The sequence below is a fragment of the Hippocampus comes genome, unplaced genomic scaffold (genome assembly GCF_001891065.2).
Source record: "Hippocampus comes isolate QL1 unplaced genomic scaffold, H_comes_QL1_v1.1 scaffold68, whole genome shotgun sequence".
Lineage (NCBI taxonomy): Eukaryota > Metazoa > Chordata > Actinopteri > Syngnathiformes > Syngnathidae > Hippocampus > Hippocampus comes.
The window spans coordinates 455,157-474,712 of record NW_017805625.1 but is presented as its reverse complement, the minus strand read 5'-3'; the positions used below and the strand labels follow the sequence as shown (position 1 = coordinate 474,712).

The window sequence follows — 19,556 nt, the reverse complement described above, 5'->3', positions numbered from 1 at the left end:
TGTTGAAGTCAGCAGATGTGAGTGAAAAAACTCAAGACAAGGACTGGAGGAAAATGAATGTTCAAATCAAGAGTTTATTTTAACCTTGATGGAATTGGAACATTTGACATTTGTCTGGATCCAGGTAACTTCATTGCTTCGGCTGCTGCAGCTGTTCCAGGATTTTCCTGGAAACACGTCAGAAAACATCGGCATCAAGAAAAGCAGCAAAACAAATATGAAGACCTTATCAAGACAGAAATAAAATATATAAAAAACAAAATCAGGACAGGGAAATCCTCAAGGCAAGATAAAAATGAAGACAAACATCAAGACAAGACAAAGGTTAAGGCCAACGTCAAGAAGCGAGAAACTAAGGATATCTTGACAAAGAAGAAGAGCAACATCAAGTGAAACGCCAAGTCAAACACATTAGGACAAAGATGATGGGAAGGATTTGTCCATGTCTCTTACTGCTTGAGAAGGAACTCTTGGTACTCCTCGCGTGCCTCAGCTCTGTCTTCAAGGGTCTCAAGGGCTGCCTGATTCACATTAGCCACCCCCAACTGAGTCCCCTGGCCCAGATGCTCATCAGCGTCTAGACCGTCACCGTTGTAAGGACCATCTGAGAATTCCTGCTCTGGGAGCTCCCATGAAAGCGCTTCTACTTGGCTGGCGAGCAGAATTGAGCCATTCTGGTAAGGCGCGTAGACCTGGTTGATGGCTTCATTTACACTGCAGCAAAACATAGCACACCACACACCTCAATTATGGGTCCAAATATTAGAAACTGCTGAAGATGAGCGGCCACACAGGCGTAGATAATGAAGAGTGCAGGTTATACACAATCAATCCGAGCTATTGCAGAGACGCTGGATATCCATCCATTGGTTTTCTAATCTGCTTATTCTCACAAGGGTCGCGAGCATGCTGGAGCCTATCTCAGCTGTTTCGGGCAGCAGGGGGGGCTACACCCTGAACTGGTTGCCAGCCAATCGCAGGGCAAGAAACAACCATTCGCGCTCACACTCACACCTAGGGACAATTTAGAGTGTTCCTTTAACCTGCCGCGCATGCTTTTGGAATGTGGGAGGAAACCGGAGTACCCGGAGAAAACCCACGCAGGCACGGGGAAAACATGCAAACTCCACACAGGGAGGCCGGAGCCGGAATCGAACCCTGCACCTCTGCACTGTGAGGGCGACGTGCTAACCAATCGACCACCATGTCGCCTGTACCGTGTGTGTACATGTACATATATAATTGTACACATTGATTGCGAGTTTTATTTTGCCTCACCTGTCTATTTTCACTTGTGTGTCAGGCAGCACGACAGAATCTAAACACAACGGTATTAAACACACACAGACAATAGGAATTAATTTATAGAAATGATGCAGCAATAGAAATAAAAGTACCATGATTACACGTATGCAATTGTAGTGTACTGTAGTGATGTTTGCATCGAGGCTCACCTGCTGCGTGAAGGACAAGGAAGGCGAGCATCACACCTGAAGGACACAAACAGGAATGAGCAAGAAAGCAACAGGAATGAACATCACAACGTCGTCTGTTAGTCGTTTGCCGTTGCTCACCATTGACGAGGATGAAGGCCATTGTCCTCTGTCTTCTTGTTGGCGTCCCAACCGTGTTGTCGTTCGTCTTCCTCGGTGGCGGTCTTCCTTCGTCTTTATAGTCTCCTCCGAGTCTCCCTTAAGACACCACCAGCTGTTTAATTTTCCTCTTTGAACACCTACGCACATGTGCGTGAAGTCGTCATCCAGTCAAACAACGCTTGCCTGGAGCTGCATGACTCAACTCACTTGGTGTCCCCTGCCCCCCCCCCCCCTCGCGCCCCCCTTTGGACTCATCTAGACAGCCCCTGGCTCTGGGTTGGGAATGCCCACCCCTCATTTGGATGGTTCCAGAATCAAAGTGGCACCAGGTCGAGCAAGAGGTTTTGATGCCCCCTGAAAAAAATATTGTCAACAAGGAGGGGTGATGGGGTTGTGGGATTAATTTTCAACTAACTTTCTGCCCATCGATGACAGTTGAACGCCCCTTCAGAATGGCTCGATACAACATCGTCGCCGAACACGTCCAGGATTCGTTTAATCGACGGGAAACGTGGAGGATGCGTGGAAGCCTCAGGTGGATGCCCGGGGCCCCCCAACCTGTTGGCCCCGCCCTGTGCATGCAATGGATGCTGCTGCAGGTTGTTTGAGGGGAACAAAGTGTTTGCCTTGAACCAATTCAACACTTCCCCATATACATTCAACAAAGGAGCCGTCAAGACCAACAAAGTCCAAAGACATGTTATCCTCCTTTATCTCCTCTTTTCATGCCGAGGATCTTGTTGGATTTTGTTTTAAACATGAGCATGGATGAATGAATGATCATGACCTTCTTGCTCAATCGTCAAGATTGTGACTCGGTGACATGGATGTGCGCTCTCGTGGAAAATGTTCATATTTTATATTGCACAACTGCTTTCGACGTTGCACATTGTACCCTGAACATAAGCCTGACTCTTTTTCCCCAGCAAGAAGAGTTATGTTCTGTTTCGTCAAAACATAGTGCTCTGCTGCTCAATATTGCGTTGGCGGAATAAGAATGAGGCAGAATAATTTGTCCATTTAAAGGTGCCCCAATGTCAGACAGACCGCTGAGTGCAATGGGTTTCATCATTCGATTATGTGTACGGCATTGCTGACGTGGGAAACACGCAGGGGGCATCGGTTGAGGAAAAGCATCCCATATGAACTTCTTGATGCGAGAGACCCGCCAAAAGAAAACCAGATGGGCTCACGGCTGCAGAAGTAAACATGTGGACAAAATTGTTGGAGGCGGCTTCCCTCTCTGACAGAAAAAAAATGTATTAAAATCACTCGTGACACTTTTTTGCGGTGTTGCGGTGGGGTTGCCACTTAGTCCCGGTATTGGAAGTTGGGTGTGTTGTACAGCACCAAGCGCCAGAATCATTATTTTGTCCACCATTTTTCACCGCACGACCTCCAATGGACACTGTGTGTGTGTGTGTGTGTGTGTGTGTTTTGTGCGCAAGAGTAAGTACATTCAACACCAGTTGACTGTCGTGATGCATGTGTGGGACAGTTCAAATTTCCCAATTCGAGCAAACGGGCAAAAAAATAAATAAAAGCAAATTTTCTTGTCCTCACCCCCACACCCATTGACTAAAATGCGCCATCCGACATATACAGTATACGCAACTATCTATGCAAACTGTCGTGGTCATGTTTACATTGCGCATGTAAAGTTAGCCAGAAGGCGGCTTTGTGCTCTTTTGCATGCGAACACGAACGTATTACATGTGACGCACAGACTGTCGTTGGATCACACGCCGTACACGTCATGTTTTCACAAGAGCCAGCAATCAACCCATTAATCCATCAGTCCTCAAGTAACTGATTACAGTGAGAACACAGTACAAAGGAAAAAAAGAGAGGAAGATCGACAATTTCACTGTGTAGATAGCAAAAAGAGAAGGAATGGGAAGGAAGAAAGCAAGATGCTTGTGGGCTGTGTTGGTACACGAACTCTTTTATTAGGCTGGGGACAAACACCAAGAATAAAAGAGAGCACAGATCATTTGGAGGCTGCTCAAACTTTTCTAGCGTCTATAAATAGATCAAGTATTCACGTGGCAGCCCGCAGGCAGGAAGTGATGACCACTTGCATGCCGGAGTCACGTGTGTGTGTCTGTGTGTGTGTATGTGTGTGTGTGTTTAGCTGACAACGCTGTCGTCTTTCCTCGGTTTTGTCTTCTAATGCTGCTCCTGCTGTGGCTGCTGCTGGTGGTGGTGGTGGTCCGGGGCGGACTCGGGCCCATCCTGGCCGGGTGCCGACATCTGCATGAAGAGCTCCCTCAGCTCCGCCATGTCGTCATCCAGTGACGGCAGCGGTCGCCCACCGGGGTTCTGCTCGCGCTCTTCGATGAAGTCCCACAAGCGCACGCTGTTCATAAACTGCCGTGAAAAAGCACACCAGACGTGAGGTCGTCACGAGAATGACAGCGATCGTGATGGCGGCGGCGGTAGTGGGCGCTGACCCGGATGTTCCCCTCCGAGCTTAGCTGCTTGCGCGGCTTCTCCGGCTCCGCTCGGCTTCCGTCCGGGAAGGCGTGGAGGTACAAGCACTTTCCTCCAAAGGGACACGAGCCACGGCCCTGGTCGAAGTACTTGCACGCCTTCTTGCTGCGCGCACAAAGAAGACCGCTAGTAGCCAGAACACGGTGCGGGCCAGCCGGCCGGCCGGCAGACTCTCTCTCCTGCTCACCTCACTCCAGACTTGAAGAGTTCAATGAGGTTGTCCTTCTCCTCTTGTTCCTCCACCCAGTACACTGACGGGATGACAAACTCGGACACCACGCGGCACTCCGGACATGACCTGACAGGAGATAAATCAACCTCCTTGTCACACCTTTTTTTTTTTATCATCATAAATTTTGGAACTTGTTGGGGAACTTTTTCCTCACACTTTGATGTGCTTCGTCAGCCTGTTTCTAATGGATCTGCATTTATTTTTCTCTCTCTTAACTCAATCAGTCGAGATAGATTGCTAGCCCACATTGAGTCTTAGGTCTGCTCTAGGTTTTTTTTCCAAGATGAAGGTTTTCCTTGCCCCCGGAGCAAAAACACATCACTGTTTGCATCATGAGACATGCATTTCCCATGATGTCACATGACAAATTATAACACGTGTGACAAGATGTGACGCAACGCCAGCCGGGCCTCACTTGATGATCTTGTTGCTGAAGTTGCGCTTGCATCTCCACTGTCGGATGCAGCCCAGGCAGAAGATGTGACGGCATGAGGACAAGATCCCAAAGCGGCGCTCCGAGGGGATGGCCTTCTGCACCACCACCTCCATGCAGATGGAACACACCTCCAAACAAAAATATGGGAGAGTAAAAAAAAAAAAAAATCATCATCAGGCTCAAGATGCCACCTTGGGACAAAGTGGGTTAGACTGCAAAATAACTGGAACCTATTTGAAAGAGTGCTAGACTGACCAATGAAAAACTTATTGGATCAACCAAAAACTTTCTAACCTGTCAGGAGACTCGAGGGAACATTAACTTGAAACTTTTAAGTGGAGGATGTCAAACATGCACTCAGATTGGACAGGCCAAGATCACAAATGCCTGTTAGATGAGCGTTTACAAGCGCACGAGACGGAGCAATACCTTGTCTTGGCTCAGCTGCGCAGCAAAGGCTTTCTCCATGTCCCTCTCGAAGGCCAGCAAGCACATCTGTGGGCAGAGCAGAGCAACATCATGACAACCCTGCCCCCGCACTCCAGTGGCGACATCACCGCACCGGCGTCACCTTTTCGTGGGCCCGCCGCTGCTCGGCGTCATGTGGGTGCAGCACACGCAGCCGGCACACCTCACACTGGTCGCCATGGAGATATGGGCAGCGATCCTCGTAGAAGCAGCGTCCGGCGGCGGCGTACGGGCAAAGTTGGGAAAAGTCCTGATAGGCTCCGCCCATCTGGGGAGCAGCTACACTCGCCCACCAGTGACACCCACGCGTTAGTAGTCACAATTTGAGCATTGGCGTGTCGGGCAGGAGCCTCAGCAGGGTCGGCATCCCACCTTGTTCTGGCGCCGAGGCTTCCAGGCCCGTCCTGATGGCGTCCACATACGAGTGAGGAGACACGGCGGGAACCTCAGAACCCAGGCTGACTGCCGCACCTCCAAACACGCTCTCAAGCTGCCCCACTGAGTCGCACACGTACACACACACACAGACACATGAATGAGGTATTGTTGATTTTCCTTCAATCTTGTCATGTGCATATATCCTCATCATCATGTTATTGTGTCGTCATCAGGAATGGATTGAGTAACGGATTGATGGTTATCATGGTTTGAAAAAGTCAAGATTTCGATAACTGCTAATATTTATGGCCACCAGTAATGAGGTGCTTGCAGAGTTGAGTAAACACTTTTGTGAATTGGGGCCAGTGGCTTTTTTTTTTTTTTTTTTTTTTTTTACTTCTCAGCGAGCAGAGAGGAGTGAGTAATTACGCACAGCGGGGGAGTCAGGGAGTAACACAAAAAGACACTGCAACACAGATGTCTTTTTGCTTTGTTGGTGATGTGCACTTTCTTTAAAAAAAAGTTGGTACCAGCAGGTACTAGTTAGCCCCAAGGACAACGAAAGTAGCCCACAGTCTGTTTTAAAAAGAGCTCACCAGTGTCGGGACACTGTGAATTACAAAGAGGAATTAAACCGGAAGAAAAAAGTTTTTGAATGTACTAATTCTTCTGTATTTTGTTGAAAAATAAAATAGAATGTGTTCAATGGGGGGGGGGGGACAATGTTTTGATTGACCCAAATATTTTTTTAAAAGGGCATTTTACAGCTGTAATTTTAAAACTGTGATACAGCAATACTTTGTCAGATTTTCAGAATTGAATCTCGTCCCATGCCTAGTGGTCGTGTGTGTGTGTGTGTGTGTGTGTGTGTGTGTGTGTGTGTGTGTGTGTGTGTGTGTGTGTGTCCTTGTTGACCTTGGGTGTCTCTCATTGACTTTCTGGCATCAGGTCTGACTGAAGCTCCGCCTCCCGGAGCCACCTTATTCTCTGAAGCTCCGCCACCTCCTCTGTAGGACAGTTTGATGTGGTCGTACCTGCAAAATTCATCGTCAGTTCAAAACTCGTCCACACGCCATTCAGAAAAGATAACTATCTTGACAATGGTACATTAAGCCTCGTCTTAAGTATTCTGAGATACAATCATTTGAGCAATTTTTGGGGGTATCGCAACAACTGAGATACGGCCGACACTTTAAGTACACTTGTTTTGTGTTCTTGTTGCTGTGTGTTTTCATACAATCAGATACTCCCTTGAGGTGATGTTCATCTAATTAAAAAAACATGTTCAACGAAAGTTGTGGTTTGCGAGGAGGTGACCTGCATCGTTCTCCGTAGGCGCACACTCCTCTCTGGTAGAACTTGCAGATGGTGGAAGGCTTGCTGCTGGACGGGTCGTGAGAGAACATGCAGCGGCTGCCCTCCCGGCACACGCCATGCAGGAAGTACCTGTGGCGCAAAAACATCATCAAATGAGAAGTCGCACATTTGTTGGATACATCAGCGGTTCGAATCCAAAACTGGGCATATATTCCTGGGTATGTTGTGCAAAAAATAAATAAAAACAAAATACAATGACTTGCAAATCTTTATCAACCTACATTGAATTGAATACACTACAAAGACAAGCTGTTTAATGTTAATGATGATAAATGTTCTTTGATATGCCAATATTGACTCAAACAATCACGTTCATCATTTTGAACATAAAATACAATACATCTTTCACAACAGCTGCAGCTGTAACAAAGCGCTTGACAGACAATTGAAGGTAAAACAACAAAAATAATACAACAGAACACAAATCATAAAAAATGGACAGGAAAACAATCGTAACATCTATTCCTCCATACGCCGTGTTGTTTGAAGCAGTTGTAGATGAAAGAAGAGATCATCAAAGTCACGTTTCACCAATGGATCAGAGACGCCGTGATCACAGCGTCCATTACGTCACACACATCTGCTACAAGACGCGGTAGCGTCCATTGACGAATGAAGGGATCGGTTCAATTCTTCTGTCCCACCTAGATCCGCTTCAATTTCAAGCACAGACACTCGGTTCCAAGTGCACATCCCTGCTCCGCGCAGACACTCTTCTCTCCTCATCCTCAGCACTACCAGCCATCCATCTAGCCGCACCAATGAAGAACGTCCAACAGCGCTGACATCCCCGCTCAATCAAAATGAGACCGAAAAATGCAGCCCATTACAGGCGCAAAAAACACAAGTGCCCTGGGGCTGTCAGGGGGCGACAGTAAAATAGCGCCGACATTCCCTCCCATCAAAATCAGTGCTGGTACACATGCTGCTGAAAGGCGCGAGCATCAAGCACAGATTTTTCTCCTTCGACGAACGTCGCAGTCAAAACATTGAGAACAGTCCACAACGGGTCCATACTAAGGACAGCAAACACCACATGACAAAACAAATGACGAAAAACAAGAACAAAAAGCAGAGCTCTTGAAGAGCCCTCGAAGATGGCAAAAGGCACTTTCAAATCATTTGGATTCTTTTATTTACATTTTTCACAACGTCCCATTTTTTCCCACAAATTCCAAATTGGGATTTGTCATTCAATGTAGTAGGCTGAGTTATCAAAATGAAACAGATATTCCTAAAGTTGTAATATTAAAAGAAAGAAAATGAATCAGTGAAATTGAACAATGAACTTATGGTAGCTAGACAGACACTGTTTTCATGCTGTAAAATTAATAATACTGTTGAATTTGTAGACTCCTATATTACTTTGTCTATTTGACATTTAGTTGCTGTTTGAAAAGCAAATCAGAAGTTACTTACCAGTACTTCGCACCCGAGTAGTTTATTTCACTGAATACCTGTATTTGCTTGGAAAACTCAAGTCATTATTTTGATGACTATTTAGACTTTTATCATTCGAAAGTAACAGTCACCTTCACGTTTTCTGTCTACAGCATATTTGTGTGACCCAAGTTGGGTCATTGCTGTTTGGAAGATGGATGTTTGGCGCATGTTAGTGACGTCGGTGAACATTCGAAAATTTGAATTAGCATTACATTGCGCGGATTATTATTTGATGTTAAAAAATTGGACGATATTCGAATAAATGGGGATTTGCCGACAGCCAGGACGAGGATTTGTTGAGTGTGTACGAACAATGTAGCCTGAGAAGGCTCGAGAAGGGAACCGCTAAAAACATTAGCATGAGGCTAAAACAGACAATCACACACACACACGCAGACGCAGACAGACAAACGGGAAGGCAACAGCCTAATAGACATGCGGTCGGTTGCTCGGATTTACCGGCAGGTGACCTGTTTGGTGCTCATCTTCTCCGCGGAACTTCCAAATGTTTGCTAAGGCTAGCTCCGTTACGCTAGCTAGCTAGCACCCACTTGTGTGCCCGTTTGACTGACAGCGGCGTTCGGCACAAACACGTCCGGCCAGCAATGACGTTTCGGCGCCTCAAAAGCTTTCCGGGCGGAATTGAAAAAAAAAAAAAGTATTTTCTACTTGACGAGCAGTCAAATCAATCATTTGTTTGTACACTGTAATGTACAAACTGTTTGTGTCTTGTGTTTGTCAACATGTGCTCAGGGAACAAATTATTTTTTTAAAAAACGAAGAAATCACAATTTGTAATGTTTTGAAAACATTATTCATTGTAACAAATAATACAAGGTTTTATTATGTTGGTCATTATTTATTATATGTTTAAATGACAAATATGTAATTGTATTGCGGTAAAATTACGTTGAATATAATTAATTAGCCATTATTTAATCAATTATATTTTCATTGAGTTGAATGTACTGTATACAAGAAATATCAAACGTATTTTCTTACATTTGGTAACAATACATTTATAAATGTTAAGGCATTATATTTATCAAATAAAATAATTATTTGAATAAATTGAACAAAATGGAATTAACATTTTTCTTGTATAAATTGAAATGAATTTAATTATAATTCTTAGACAGAATATTTTATAGGAAAAATTACAATTTCAAACATTGTTTGAATCTATATAAAAGGTAGTTTCTTTTACGATCATTTTCATTTTATGCTATTGAGATAAATGGGTTTTATTGAATTCATTATGAATTACTAAACACGTTTTCACCAATCAATTTCAAAAAAAAATGCAAAATTAATCCAATAAATATGATAGGAGTCTTAATCCTCGGTGGGGTGAATTTATTAAAGAACAGAGCATATGTGTTCTATTCTGTATGACTAGCATATATAGTAAACGTGAAATTGTATTTACCGTTATTCTGATGTAATTTGTGTTTATATGAGGAAATGTTAATTTTACTCTGAGTGCACATTTAAAGAAACAAAAACGATTATTATTATTATTATTAAGAAATAAAAATTAGACGACTCATTTTTCCAGGCACCTGTTCCACTTCCGGTCTAGCCGCGGGTCCGGAGTCCGGACTAGTAGGAGGGCGTGTTCATGGAACTTGGCGACCTGCTACGGTTTTCTCACTGCGGGCGGACCGTGTTCACAATGGCCGACGCGGCTCCGGCGCCAGCCGGCCTGTTGCGGTGCCCCGAGTGCGGCCTGGCGCCGAGCTTCTCACTCGTGGAGGCACCGGTGCGAGTCCGCTCGCCGGTTGTGGACGGACACCGCACCAGCTGCTGCTTCCTGGTCACGTCACGGCACGGCTTGGACGGCCTCAGGTAAAGCATCAGCAACAACAACGTTTTTCTGTATATAATGGTTGTCATAGCGACCACACACCTTCATTTCTTGTGTATCTTCAGTGAAGAAACAGATTGTGAGCTTCATGTGGGCATCTCCAACTCTCAAGGTAACACACTCGCACAACACTTGCATGGAGTCCATAAATCGTAGTAAATGTGTGCATTTTAACTCATATCATCTTGAATGACAGTCAACTCAAAGCTCCAAAACTTCCAAAGTTTGCTTCCAATGTTACCTCCAACGTTAGGGCTCAACATTCGTTTCATCACCATCATGGCTTTAACGTTAGCTTCTAACTTGAATTCCAATGTAGCAGGAATGGCTGGCGAGCGATGCCATTCAGAGGTGGGCCTTGGCTAGGGTGATCAGATTTTCAAAATTAAAAATCAGGACACTACAATGACACTGAAAATCAAATATACAATACATTCTCACCAGGAACTCTTTACACCACCGTTGTCAAAGTCCGGCATCTCCTAGATCTCTCCCCTCCTCCAACACCTGATTGAAATGATCAGTTCATCAGCAAGCTATGCAGGAGATTGATAACAATCCTGATCACAAACAACTTGGTGGGCGGGCCCGGCCCTCAATGGCCCGCCTGTGGCGACAGCGTCTCCCAATAGCCTGAACGGTGCCTGCAGACCACAACAGCTGAACTGTTATCTTCCATTTGGACATTTAAATCCAAGTCTCTTCACTACAATATTAAAATTATCAATCATTTTTGACATGATAAAAGCCTAAAAACAATCAAATTCAGCGTTCTCGCCAGAGATACCAATTATTTCTAAACACACGGCATCCTATTTTGGTGGCTGTGTTGATAATAGTCAGAGCTAGCTATGTAGCAATTGTCTCTCTGGAAGCGGCAAATAAATCTTTGTTTTATTGCTCTGACCTTCTCTAGCTGGACACGCTGCACTTTTTCTCTTTGCACACTTTGACCAGTTTAAACCAGATAAGACCATAGAATCACACATAGGAAAACAGCAGCACATTGTTTATATATGTCATCCCCTGTGTGGGTGTGACTAAGATAATATATAAAGTGAACAAGGAATTCTTTTTCACCTGTTAGACCACCTTCTTCATCTGTCTGCCTGGTGCAGCTCTGCAGCCGTGTGTCCATCTTTCTGGCATCATTAAAAATATTCTCAACTGAGAATATGCAGTATTTTGGTAGTTAGTATAACAGACATAAAAGTTCGAAGTGAACTAGTTTACCACTCGTGTAGCTCTCAACAAAGCAGAGGACAGAAACATACTGACATCACCCAAAGACTCTTAGCTGTTTCTGTTTATTGAATCGTAAATCTGATTGGTTCAGACTAGACATTTCACTTGTGTCTTTTAGCATCAGGCAGCAATCCTGAGTCTGACGTATGAAGGCCCTGCCAAGTTTCGAATACGTCAAAGCTTTTGATCGCGCTACGGCGAGCAGTGAAGGCTTTGAGAGCGTTCAGTGCACGCTGTTGAGATATTGGCTTCCAGTGTTAGCTTCGAACGTGAGTTTAGTTAGTCACTTCACTTCAAACCTTGTTGTCGTTGATTTTGTGTGGCTGCAGGTGTGGTGTTGAGTTACACAGAGTCGGGTGTTCAGCGTGAGCAGCACGGCTGGGAACAGAGCCTTGTCATCCCTCTGGTCTCCCCCGGCAACTGCATCCCCAACTGGGACACGCAGCTGGACCACTTTGCCGCTATGGACACTTGGACCGCGGACAGGTTGCGCTCCCGTTCTCTCGCCCTCTGCCACTCTATCTGCTCACATGACTGACATCTGACTGTCGGTCTGTCCGTCCGTCCACGTGTGTGTGTGCAGGTTTGAGGAGCAGAGGGAGTTTGGCTCCTGTTGCTATGGTTTCGCCCTGGGCTTCATCAACCAGCTGATGATGTCACAGGGCAAGCAGCTAATCACTAGGGAGCGTTTCACTTCCGACCTCGTGCTCCCCCGGGTGGAGGCGGCCTCCAAGTATCTGGCGGTGTTCCGTCACGTCTGTCGTCACGGATACTGGATGGCTTGAGCCTACAAAAATCTTGCTTCTCCCATGGTCCCTGAACTCAGCGCACTCTGCAAGTGTGTTGCCAAGGGCGACTCAAAACACACACTGTGGTAATTTGATGCTTGAGTGCGCGTGTCACTCGATTGACACTTTCAGACACCGGACACATGAGATGTGACAACACACCTGGAAGCGGTCCGCGGCATCACATACTCACACACATTTTCTCATACATTCGGAGACACGCACACACACACACACACACACACACACACACACACACACACACACACACACACACACACACACACACACACACTGTCCATCCAAATGACCAGGAAATGATGTCATCAGTCAGTTGTGTGATGCACAATAAAGACAGGATACGTCTCTGACATCATGTATCAATCATTCGGGCCTGCAAACCAGCGTGAAACTGAACAGCTGTCGGTCAACCATTCTTTCCATGCAACCTGATAATCCGGTAGTCACATGACACTTAGGTCCAACAAAAACGACGACAAGGCGCCCGTGCCCGCCTCTGTCCATGGAGAAACCCGGGGTGATCTGTGTGCGGCACGAGTGCCTCAACAACATCTTCTGCTTCTCCATGCCTCCCGCTTGTCCAGCTTGTGGTGAGCTTCTGGCGGGAAGACGCCTGCGGGAGGCGCCGGTCAGCATCCCCGACCCGCTTGGCAATGGACACAAGACCACGTGCTGCCTCCTTGTAGCGCCAGCCGATCGCAACGCTGACGGGTATGAGCACGCCCTCATATGCGACACACGGGCCAGACCGCCAAAAGCAAAAATGCACCATTATTCGTCATTTTTCGTTCCATGAAGAAACTTTTATTTCAAAATAGTTTTCCCGAAGGAAATGGAAATAAGTGAAGAACAAGTTAAAAAAACGTGTGTGTGTGTGTTTTATCTATCTATCTATCTATCTATCTATCTATCTATTGATAGATAGATAAATCTTTATATATATATATACATATATATAAAATTGTCATGACGTTCCCCCTAAATATCATGCATGCACATCATCATGACAGAATACAGGGCCAAATAACACAACACCTAAGTCTACACCGTTTTGCTGATAAACAACAAATCTGGAATTTTTGGTGGAGATAATGACGCTGTTGTCCTTCAGAGGCTTTGATGGCACGTCAGAACTTCACACGGGAATCTCCAACACTTCAGGTGGGCTCACAATCAAGGTCGGTGTGAGAATGGAGTGGGCGCCACCGAAGGTCTTAGTTTCTGTGCGTGCGTGTGCATGTAGGTGTGGTGTACAACTACACCGGGAGGGGCATACTCCGAGACCAGAGCGGCTGGCGCGCTTGCGTGATCGTCCCACTCGTGAGACCTGACACATTCCACCTCCTGGCCCAGTGGGACCAGTACCTGGAGCGGTTCTCACGCAGACCCCTGTGGGACCCCACCTGGCACAGGTACGTACACGCCCAAAGAAAATCTGACTGACATTACATTGCCCAGGTAAGGTGCTCATGCCAAGAGAACGGAAGCGTCCGAAGTGAAAGGGTGTGATCCAAAAGAGGTTGTACTGTAGTCCCATGTGGAGGTCTTGTCTTTTGAGACAGTACTCATCCCTGCAATTCCTTGTGTGTTCTTACTGGACATATTTGGCCACTAAAGGTGATTCTGACTGTCTCAAGTGAAGGTTTTAGTATACAGAGAAAGAACTAGTTCGAAGAGAGAATTTGAATCCCAAAAGAAGGTCTTTGTCCAAAGTGGAGGTTGTAGTCCCAAATCAAGCTTCTAATTCTGAGGGGAAGCTTCTACAGTGGCATCGACCCATGCTGTATGCATGTGTGTGTGTGTGTGTGTGTGTGTGTGTGTGTGTGTGTGTGTGTGTGTGTGTGTGTGTGTGTGGGCACTTCCGTGTATCAGTTTCTGCGAGGACACTCACAACTGCCTGACGTTCTGCGTGGAGTTTGTGAACAGCGTGTTGGCGGCGGAGGGTCTTGGCAGAGGGCCTCTGAGCAGAGATGTCTTGACACGCACTTTGATCGCGCCCGCTGTGAGCCGAGCCTGCAAGTACGTGGCGCTGCGCCGACACATTCAACATCAACGATTCTACGTGGCCCAGAGACGGCCCACGACGGCTACGTGATGACTTCCTTGCGTTCACATTTGCACTTTTCAGGGAGTCGGCATTTGCACAAGTGTGAAATTAAATCATATTACAAAGTCCATCTTTGCTTATCTGAGTTCATCTATTCATTTTACTCGTTGCTAAGGCCATTTCTTAGCGAGACAAAAACCCGTCAGCTAACTTCTACCTGACACTTAAACGGTGAGCTGCAATTATATTTAGCAACAATAAAGTACTATTGGTAAGAAGGTAAGAAATTCTCCACATAAGCAAACATATAGGTATTTACTAGTATTTACACGACAGGTGCACTGTCTGTATATCATTGGTGGAACATAACTTTGTGTGTGGCGGTGGGGTTGGGGGGGCTGCTGTAATTATGTTGTCAAAATATTACGTTTTAACAAAGTACTCTACGTTAATACACTTCTCTTTTATTTAAAAAGAAAATACAGATCTCTTAAATTTTCGGGGGTCTGAAATTCTTTTTAGGGGTGGTTGATCAACCCCCAACAAAAATGGGATAGAAACGCCCACGGTCAGGGCATATATATTGAGAAACTGACATCGAGACAGTCAATATCATGTATATTGTAACAAACGATGGACTGGTCACTCCTTCAAGAAAAGGAGGAGTGTGAGTGCCCCCACCACCAATTATTTCTTGACTTTGGGGCGAAGTTTTATTTTGGTAACACCGGTTTGGCCATGCTGCTTCAAAGCTAGCGAAAAGTTAGCAGCCAGCATGCTAGTGCAATGCTGAGATGGTAACGAGGCTAAGACGGTAGCTAAGGTTTGGTCGCTGAGCTGATCGTCTGACGGTGGTCGTCCGTGGAAGTTAGCGGCATGCAGGCCGACTTTCGGCCGCCCCGGCGCCGCTGCCGGGTGGACGAAGAGTACGTGGCACCGCTCCCCGTGAGCCGAAGCTCGCCGGAGAGGCGAAGAGCTATAAGGTCGACAACGAGCTGCTTCCGGGCGGACCTCATCAACCGACATGTGCTCGTCACCGAGCCCAAGCACATCAGCGACATATACAACCAGGTGACAACAACCCCCTCTTTTACAACTAACACGTTCACAAGCAGGTGACAACATCATTGATTTTTTCTTGTATTTCTCACTAATATCAGTAGTCGAAGAACTGAACGTGAGATTATTCACAAGTATATTCTATTCTGATGATTATCACTTTTCGCATAACTTCTCGGGTGATAAGATTCACAAACAGTTGACGCGATTATAAATTATCTTTTACGTTTATAACTTGCAGACATGACTCATTTGTTTTTAAGATTCAGAAGCAGGTGTGATATTAACTAATATTAGTTTCTAGGTTTTACTTTTACCTTGAATTGACGCTGTTTAGACACTAAGGGGACACATTATGTAAAATATACTTTTTGATGTCGTGCGTCTCGAGATTCCGTCCACCCAGAATGTTAAAAATCCACGTAAATGTTAAGTTATGTGACTATTTATGAACATAATTACAGCTCATCCTACCTTTGCGAATTTTGTCTGGACAGTAACATAAAATAAAAAATAAACAAATAAAATCCCAAGCAAATACAGCTGGTTTAGGCTTCAGCATATCTGTGATCCTAGTTAGGATAAGCAGTCCATAACATAAATTCATTATTTTTCATTAAAGAAAAAAATACAGAATAAGTCTCATTGTTTCCTTGCAAATGTCAAATGAACCATTGGAGACTTTGTGGTCTTTCAGGGATATTTCGGGAAAGGCATCCTGTCCAGAGCCCGACCAGAGCGCGGCATCTCCGACCAATGGAAGCGTTAGTTGACACTTGAAGTTGAGTTGCAAGTCAACGTCATACTCAACTGTTTTCCATTTTTTTCCTCTTGCAGAATATGAAGGGTTCCTGGTTCCTGTCATAACACAGGCCAGGTGAGTGAAATTACCTCCTGTCTTCCTGGTCTTGGTACCCCTCATATGCCAACAACTGTTCAACATAGCTACCAGATGTACCAAGAAATGTTGTGGGAATTCATTGTTTTTTTGAAAGCTTCAACTTAAATACACATAGAAATTACGCTAACAACATGGCAGGAGGTAGTCTACAAAAGCCATCAGTGTCAACAATTTAGTGATACGGTTGCTATATGCATTTAGGCACTCTTCCTCTCTAGTGAGTACTTTTCAAAAAAGTGACAAGCAATTGAATTCCTCCAAACAAACAGACAACATGAGCGGCGTCATTTTTCATTAGACAAGAAAACAGCTGTTTCAATTCACTATTCAACGTACAAAAACACACAAATAGCAGTTTTACCATTTTAAAATCAGAACATTTCCGTTGCACCAGTATGAGAAGCTCTGCTGAACTTTTATGCCTATATCACTTCTGAGATAACTTTTCCTCGTTTCTTTCTGCAGGTATGAGGAGCTGCTCGGATGGGCGGAGTCAGCTCTCCTGGCTCAGGGGTTGGCTCAAGTGGCTGTCAATCAAATGCTGTTACGACTCCGCCAGCCTGTCCAAGTGGACGAGTTGAGGTGGGAGGTGGAGAACGGGGACAAGCCCCAACTGGATGCTCAAGCGCACCCACACGCAAACTTCAGTCCTCACCTCGAATCCAAACCGAGTCAGAGCCTGCTTCGTGAGCTGAGTCCTGGCTCGAGCCCAGACCTCAGTCCTGACCAAGGATCTGACTCTGGATCTGACTCTGAGCCGGATGATGCTCCTGTAGTTCCAGGTCCTGGTTTTGTCCTTGTGAGCTTTGACGGTGACCATGTGAGTCTTTAGTCATGCGTGAATTATTTTTTTAATTTCATTGTAATTTCTTGTTTGACAAATGCTTGCGATGTTCAAGTTGAATCTTTTGCTGTCCATGTTACAGGTTGCCACAGAGACGCCGCAGCTCAGACGGAATCCTTTACGAATGACGGAATACCTGCAACTCGGCCTGGAGGAGGTCCAGTCTTGAAACTCTGGAGTTGTTTTTTCATTCATGTCGGCTGATTGATGAGACTTGGATTGGTCCGAACGCTCCAGTAGCCATCTTGCTGTTTGTCTGTTCCTGCAGGCCTTCTTCCTGGTATACAGCCTGGGCTGCCTGTCTGTCCACCTGCAGCAGGTAATTGTCTGTCAACGCTAATTGAAGTAGATGAAAAGGTCCTTCATAATAACTCACGGTTCATATGTATTCATTATTCTTTTTATTATTATTATTATGATTATTATTTCATCGGCTTGTTGGTGATGTCTGTCATTTCACTGTTCTACCACAAGGTTTTGTGTGTATGCACGGTCAGAGCTGTGCGTACATTTCCTCACACATAAGCCCAAATTGAAAAATTCACCTACTTTGTGTGGGAACGTTCGTACGCACTTTTTACGCAGTTCAGTGGCTATGCGCACTCGTCTCCCTACTTGTACTTGAGGCACATGTGATCTTTCCTGTGTAGTCATCTGACCGAGGTGACCATGTCTTTCTTGTTAGGACCCCCTGTCGATCACGGAGCTGTGGAGACAGTGTATGGCGCTGCGCCCTGACTTTGTCAGCTCCTATGCGGCCTACCATCACTTTCGCAGCAGGGGGTGGGTCCCCAAAGGAGGAAGCGGCGCCAAGTATGGCGTGGACATGCGTAAGAAAAGCGGAAGCAGTGCAATGTAGGACCATGAGTCTGAAGTTTAACATGACGAATGTCTTATTTATTTTTGTGTCCGTGTGTGTTTTTTTTCCCAGTGTTGTACAGGAAAGGTCCTCCCTTCTACCATGCCAGGTACACACACAATGTTAAACAGTGGTTTTCAAAGTAAGGGGGACTGGGAAAAAATCATCAGTAAATAACAGGTGCAACAAATATTTGATAAATTGACAAGCATATAAATTAACAACTACTTTGATAAATTGGGTTTAATTGGCGATAGGATTATGAGGGCATCCATGGGGGAAAACAAAAACCTCTCCCTTGACCAGAAACGTTTCACATGCCCTGAGGTAAAAACAAACCATCTTTCAGTCCTAAAAATGTTAAAACATAATATTGTAATTTGTTTTACAGTTATTCAGTGGTAGTGGAAAAAGTGGATGAGCGTTTTGAGGGTTCCACGCTGCGCCCGTTTTCCTGGCGTTCTCTGGCAGCTTTGAGCAGAATCACTGCGAATGTCTCGAAGGTGATGCTGCTGCTGCCATGCATTTTATTGATGGCTTTGTTCTGCTTAATTAAAAAAAAAAAACAACAAAGCTTTGTTGCTCCACCTACAGGAGCTCCTCCTGTGTTACGTCATCCATCCAGCCGACCTGTCAGAAGCTGAGCTGGACTCGCCTGCTTGTCTGAGCAAGCTGAAAGTTCAGGTGATGCTGTGTCCCTTTTTATAACTTTGGCGCTCTTGTTATTGTGGAATTAACATGAAGATCGACATCATGCTTTCAAATTTGGTTAACCCTCACCTATTTGCCAATCTTCATGAGCTAACTCCCCTAGCTACGAATTGACTCTCGTTTGCTGACGCACCCATCACACCCTCGGTCCCTTTTGAAGCTACACATTCGAGTCACAGATAATACAGTGTAGAATGTCAAGATGGCGACTCCTAATGGAGTTAAGTACTTCTTGTACCTCACATGCATATTTCATACTATTTGTACTATGCACAGTTTTAAAATGTGTTTAAATAATAAAATGAATGGATGGTTGCCACTTTTTGGATTCACCAAGGCTTTTGGAATGTCTGAACTTTTTCCTGTGATGTCCATTTTCTGAAGTGATGTGGGTACTGTGTGTGTGTTTGTGTAGGACGTCATGGTCAGCAGGTGGGTTTCCTCCAAAGAGCGCGCTGAGCAAGAAGACATCTGACTGTCTGACAGCAGAGGGGGGCATGGTCCACAAACGAGTGGCGCGGAACCTGCACATGATGTTGGGATAGTGCATTTAATTTATAAAACACCACATTTAAGGGAAATTGGAACAGAAATATTAAAAGAACAGATATCAAGATAAGACAAGGAAATCAAAATTTTCTTTTGTTTTTTCAGAAATGTATTTAAAATGAGGATGCTGGGTACAGAGGTTCATGTCTGAATGTTTCTTCCTTCATGTTGTCCATTTGTTTCATTCTGTACAATGTTTATCATGTTTATTTGTCAAACTGAACTATGTTTATTCACAAATAT

At 45.1% G+C, this 19,556-nt stretch overlaps 4 protein-coding genes across 4 annotated transcripts; 3 read left to right on the top strand and 1 right to left on the bottom strand.

The window, feature by feature from the left end:
- Positions 1-3,512: 3,512 nt before the first annotated feature.
- On the bottom strand, positions 3,513-9,031 carry mkrn2 (makorin, ring finger protein, 2). The gene is made up of 10 exons (XM_019881342.1): positions 8,882-9,031; positions 6,920-7,048; positions 6,518-6,636; positions 5,597-5,722; positions 5,328-5,503; positions 5,186-5,251; positions 4,736-4,884; positions 4,276-4,386; positions 4,049-4,193; positions 3,513-3,965 (listed from the first exon to the last, which is right to left on the bottom strand). The coding sequence occupies exons 1-10, from the start codon at positions 8,905-8,907 to the stop codon at positions 3,765-3,767; spliced, it is 1,248 nt and encodes a 415-aa protein (XP_019736901.1). The 5' UTR covers positions 8,908-9,031; the 3' UTR covers positions 3,513-3,764.
- Positions 9,032-9,987: 956 nt separating this feature from the next.
- Positions 9,988-12,693, top strand: mkrn2os.1 (MKRN2 opposite strand, tandem duplicate 1). The gene is made up of 4 exons (XM_019881368.1): positions 9,988-10,270; positions 10,355-10,401; positions 11,864-12,020; positions 12,118-12,693. The coding sequence occupies exons 1-4, from the start codon at positions 10,044-10,046 to the stop codon at positions 12,317-12,319; spliced, it is 633 nt and encodes a 210-aa protein (XP_019736927.1). The 5' UTR covers positions 9,988-10,043; the 3' UTR covers positions 12,320-12,693.
- A 77-nt stretch (positions 12,694-12,770) lies between these two features.
- On the top strand, positions 12,771-14,520 carry mkrn2os.2 (MKRN2 opposite strand, tandem duplicate 2). The gene is made up of 4 exons (XM_019881367.1): positions 12,771-13,054; positions 13,455-13,504; positions 13,587-13,755; positions 14,216-14,520. The coding sequence occupies exons 1-4, from the start codon at positions 12,846-12,848 to the stop codon at positions 14,436-14,438; spliced, it is 651 nt and encodes a 216-aa protein (XP_019736926.1). The 5' UTR covers positions 12,771-12,845; the 3' UTR covers positions 14,439-14,520.
- A 579-nt stretch (positions 14,521-15,099) lies between these two features.
- On the top strand, positions 15,100-19,365 carry tsen2 (TSEN2 tRNA splicing endonuclease subunit). The gene is made up of 11 exons (XM_019881365.1): positions 15,100-15,461; positions 16,147-16,213; positions 16,287-16,326; positions 16,816-17,170; positions 17,277-17,351; positions 17,463-17,513; positions 17,880-18,024; positions 18,126-18,162; positions 18,445-18,556; positions 18,648-18,737; positions 19,180-19,365. Exons 1-11 carry the CDS (start codon positions 15,267-15,269, stop codon positions 19,237-19,239), a joined length of 1,227 nt encoding a protein of 408 aa, XP_019736924.1. The 5' UTR covers positions 15,100-15,266; the 3' UTR covers positions 19,240-19,365.
- The last annotated feature ends 191 nt before the right edge of the window (positions 19,366-19,556 follow it).

Excerpts from the sequence above, each read along its gene's own strand:
- tsen2 (XM_019881365.1), top strand. The coding sequence starts at position 15,267 with ATGCAGGCCGACTTTCGGCCGCCCCGGCGCCGCTGCCGGGTGGACGAA. Across the intron at positions 16,327-16,815 it reads CCTGTCATAACACAGGCCAG|GTATGAGGAGCTGCTCGGAT; the intron begins GTGAGTGAAATT and ends TTCTTTCTGCAG. Across the intron at positions 18,163-18,444 it reads CCTCCCTTCTACCATGCCAG|TTATTCAGTGGTAGTGGAAA; the intron begins GTACACACACAA and ends TTTGTTTTACAG.
- mkrn2 (XM_019881342.1), bottom strand. The coding sequence starts at position 8,907 with ATGAGCACCAAACAGGTCACCTGCCG. Across the intron at positions 7,049-8,881 it reads ACCAAACAGGTCACCTGCCG|GTACTTCCTGCATGGCGTGT; the intron begins GTAAATCCGAGC and ends TTTGCGCCACAG. Across the intron at positions 3,966-4,048 it reads GCTCGGAGGGGAACATCCGG|TTTATGAACAGCGTGCGCTT; the intron begins GTCAGCGCCCAC and ends TTTTCACGGCAG.
- mkrn2os.2 (XM_019881367.1), top strand. The coding sequence starts at position 12,846 with ATGGAGAAACCCGGGGTGATCTGTGTGCGGCACGAGTGCCTCAACAAC. Across the intron at positions 13,505-13,586 it reads GGGAATCTCCAACACTTCAG|GTGTGGTGTACAACTACACC; the intron begins GTGGGCTCACAA and ends GTGTGCATGTAG. Across the intron at positions 13,756-14,215 it reads TGGGACCCCACCTGGCACAG|TTTCTGCGAGGACACTCACA; the intron begins GTACGTACACGC and ends TCCGTGTATCAG.
- mkrn2os.1 (XM_019881368.1), top strand. The coding sequence starts at position 10,044 with ATGGAACTTGGCGACCTGCTACGGTTTTCTCACTGCGGGCGGACCGTG. Across the intron at positions 10,271-10,354 it reads CACGGCTTGGACGGCCTCAG|TGAAGAAACAGATTGTGAGC; the intron begins GTAAAGCATCAG and ends GTGTATCTTCAG. Across the intron at positions 10,402-11,863 it reads GGGCATCTCCAACTCTCAAG|GTGTGGTGTTGAGTTACACA; the intron begins GTAACACACTCG and ends GTGTGGCTGCAG.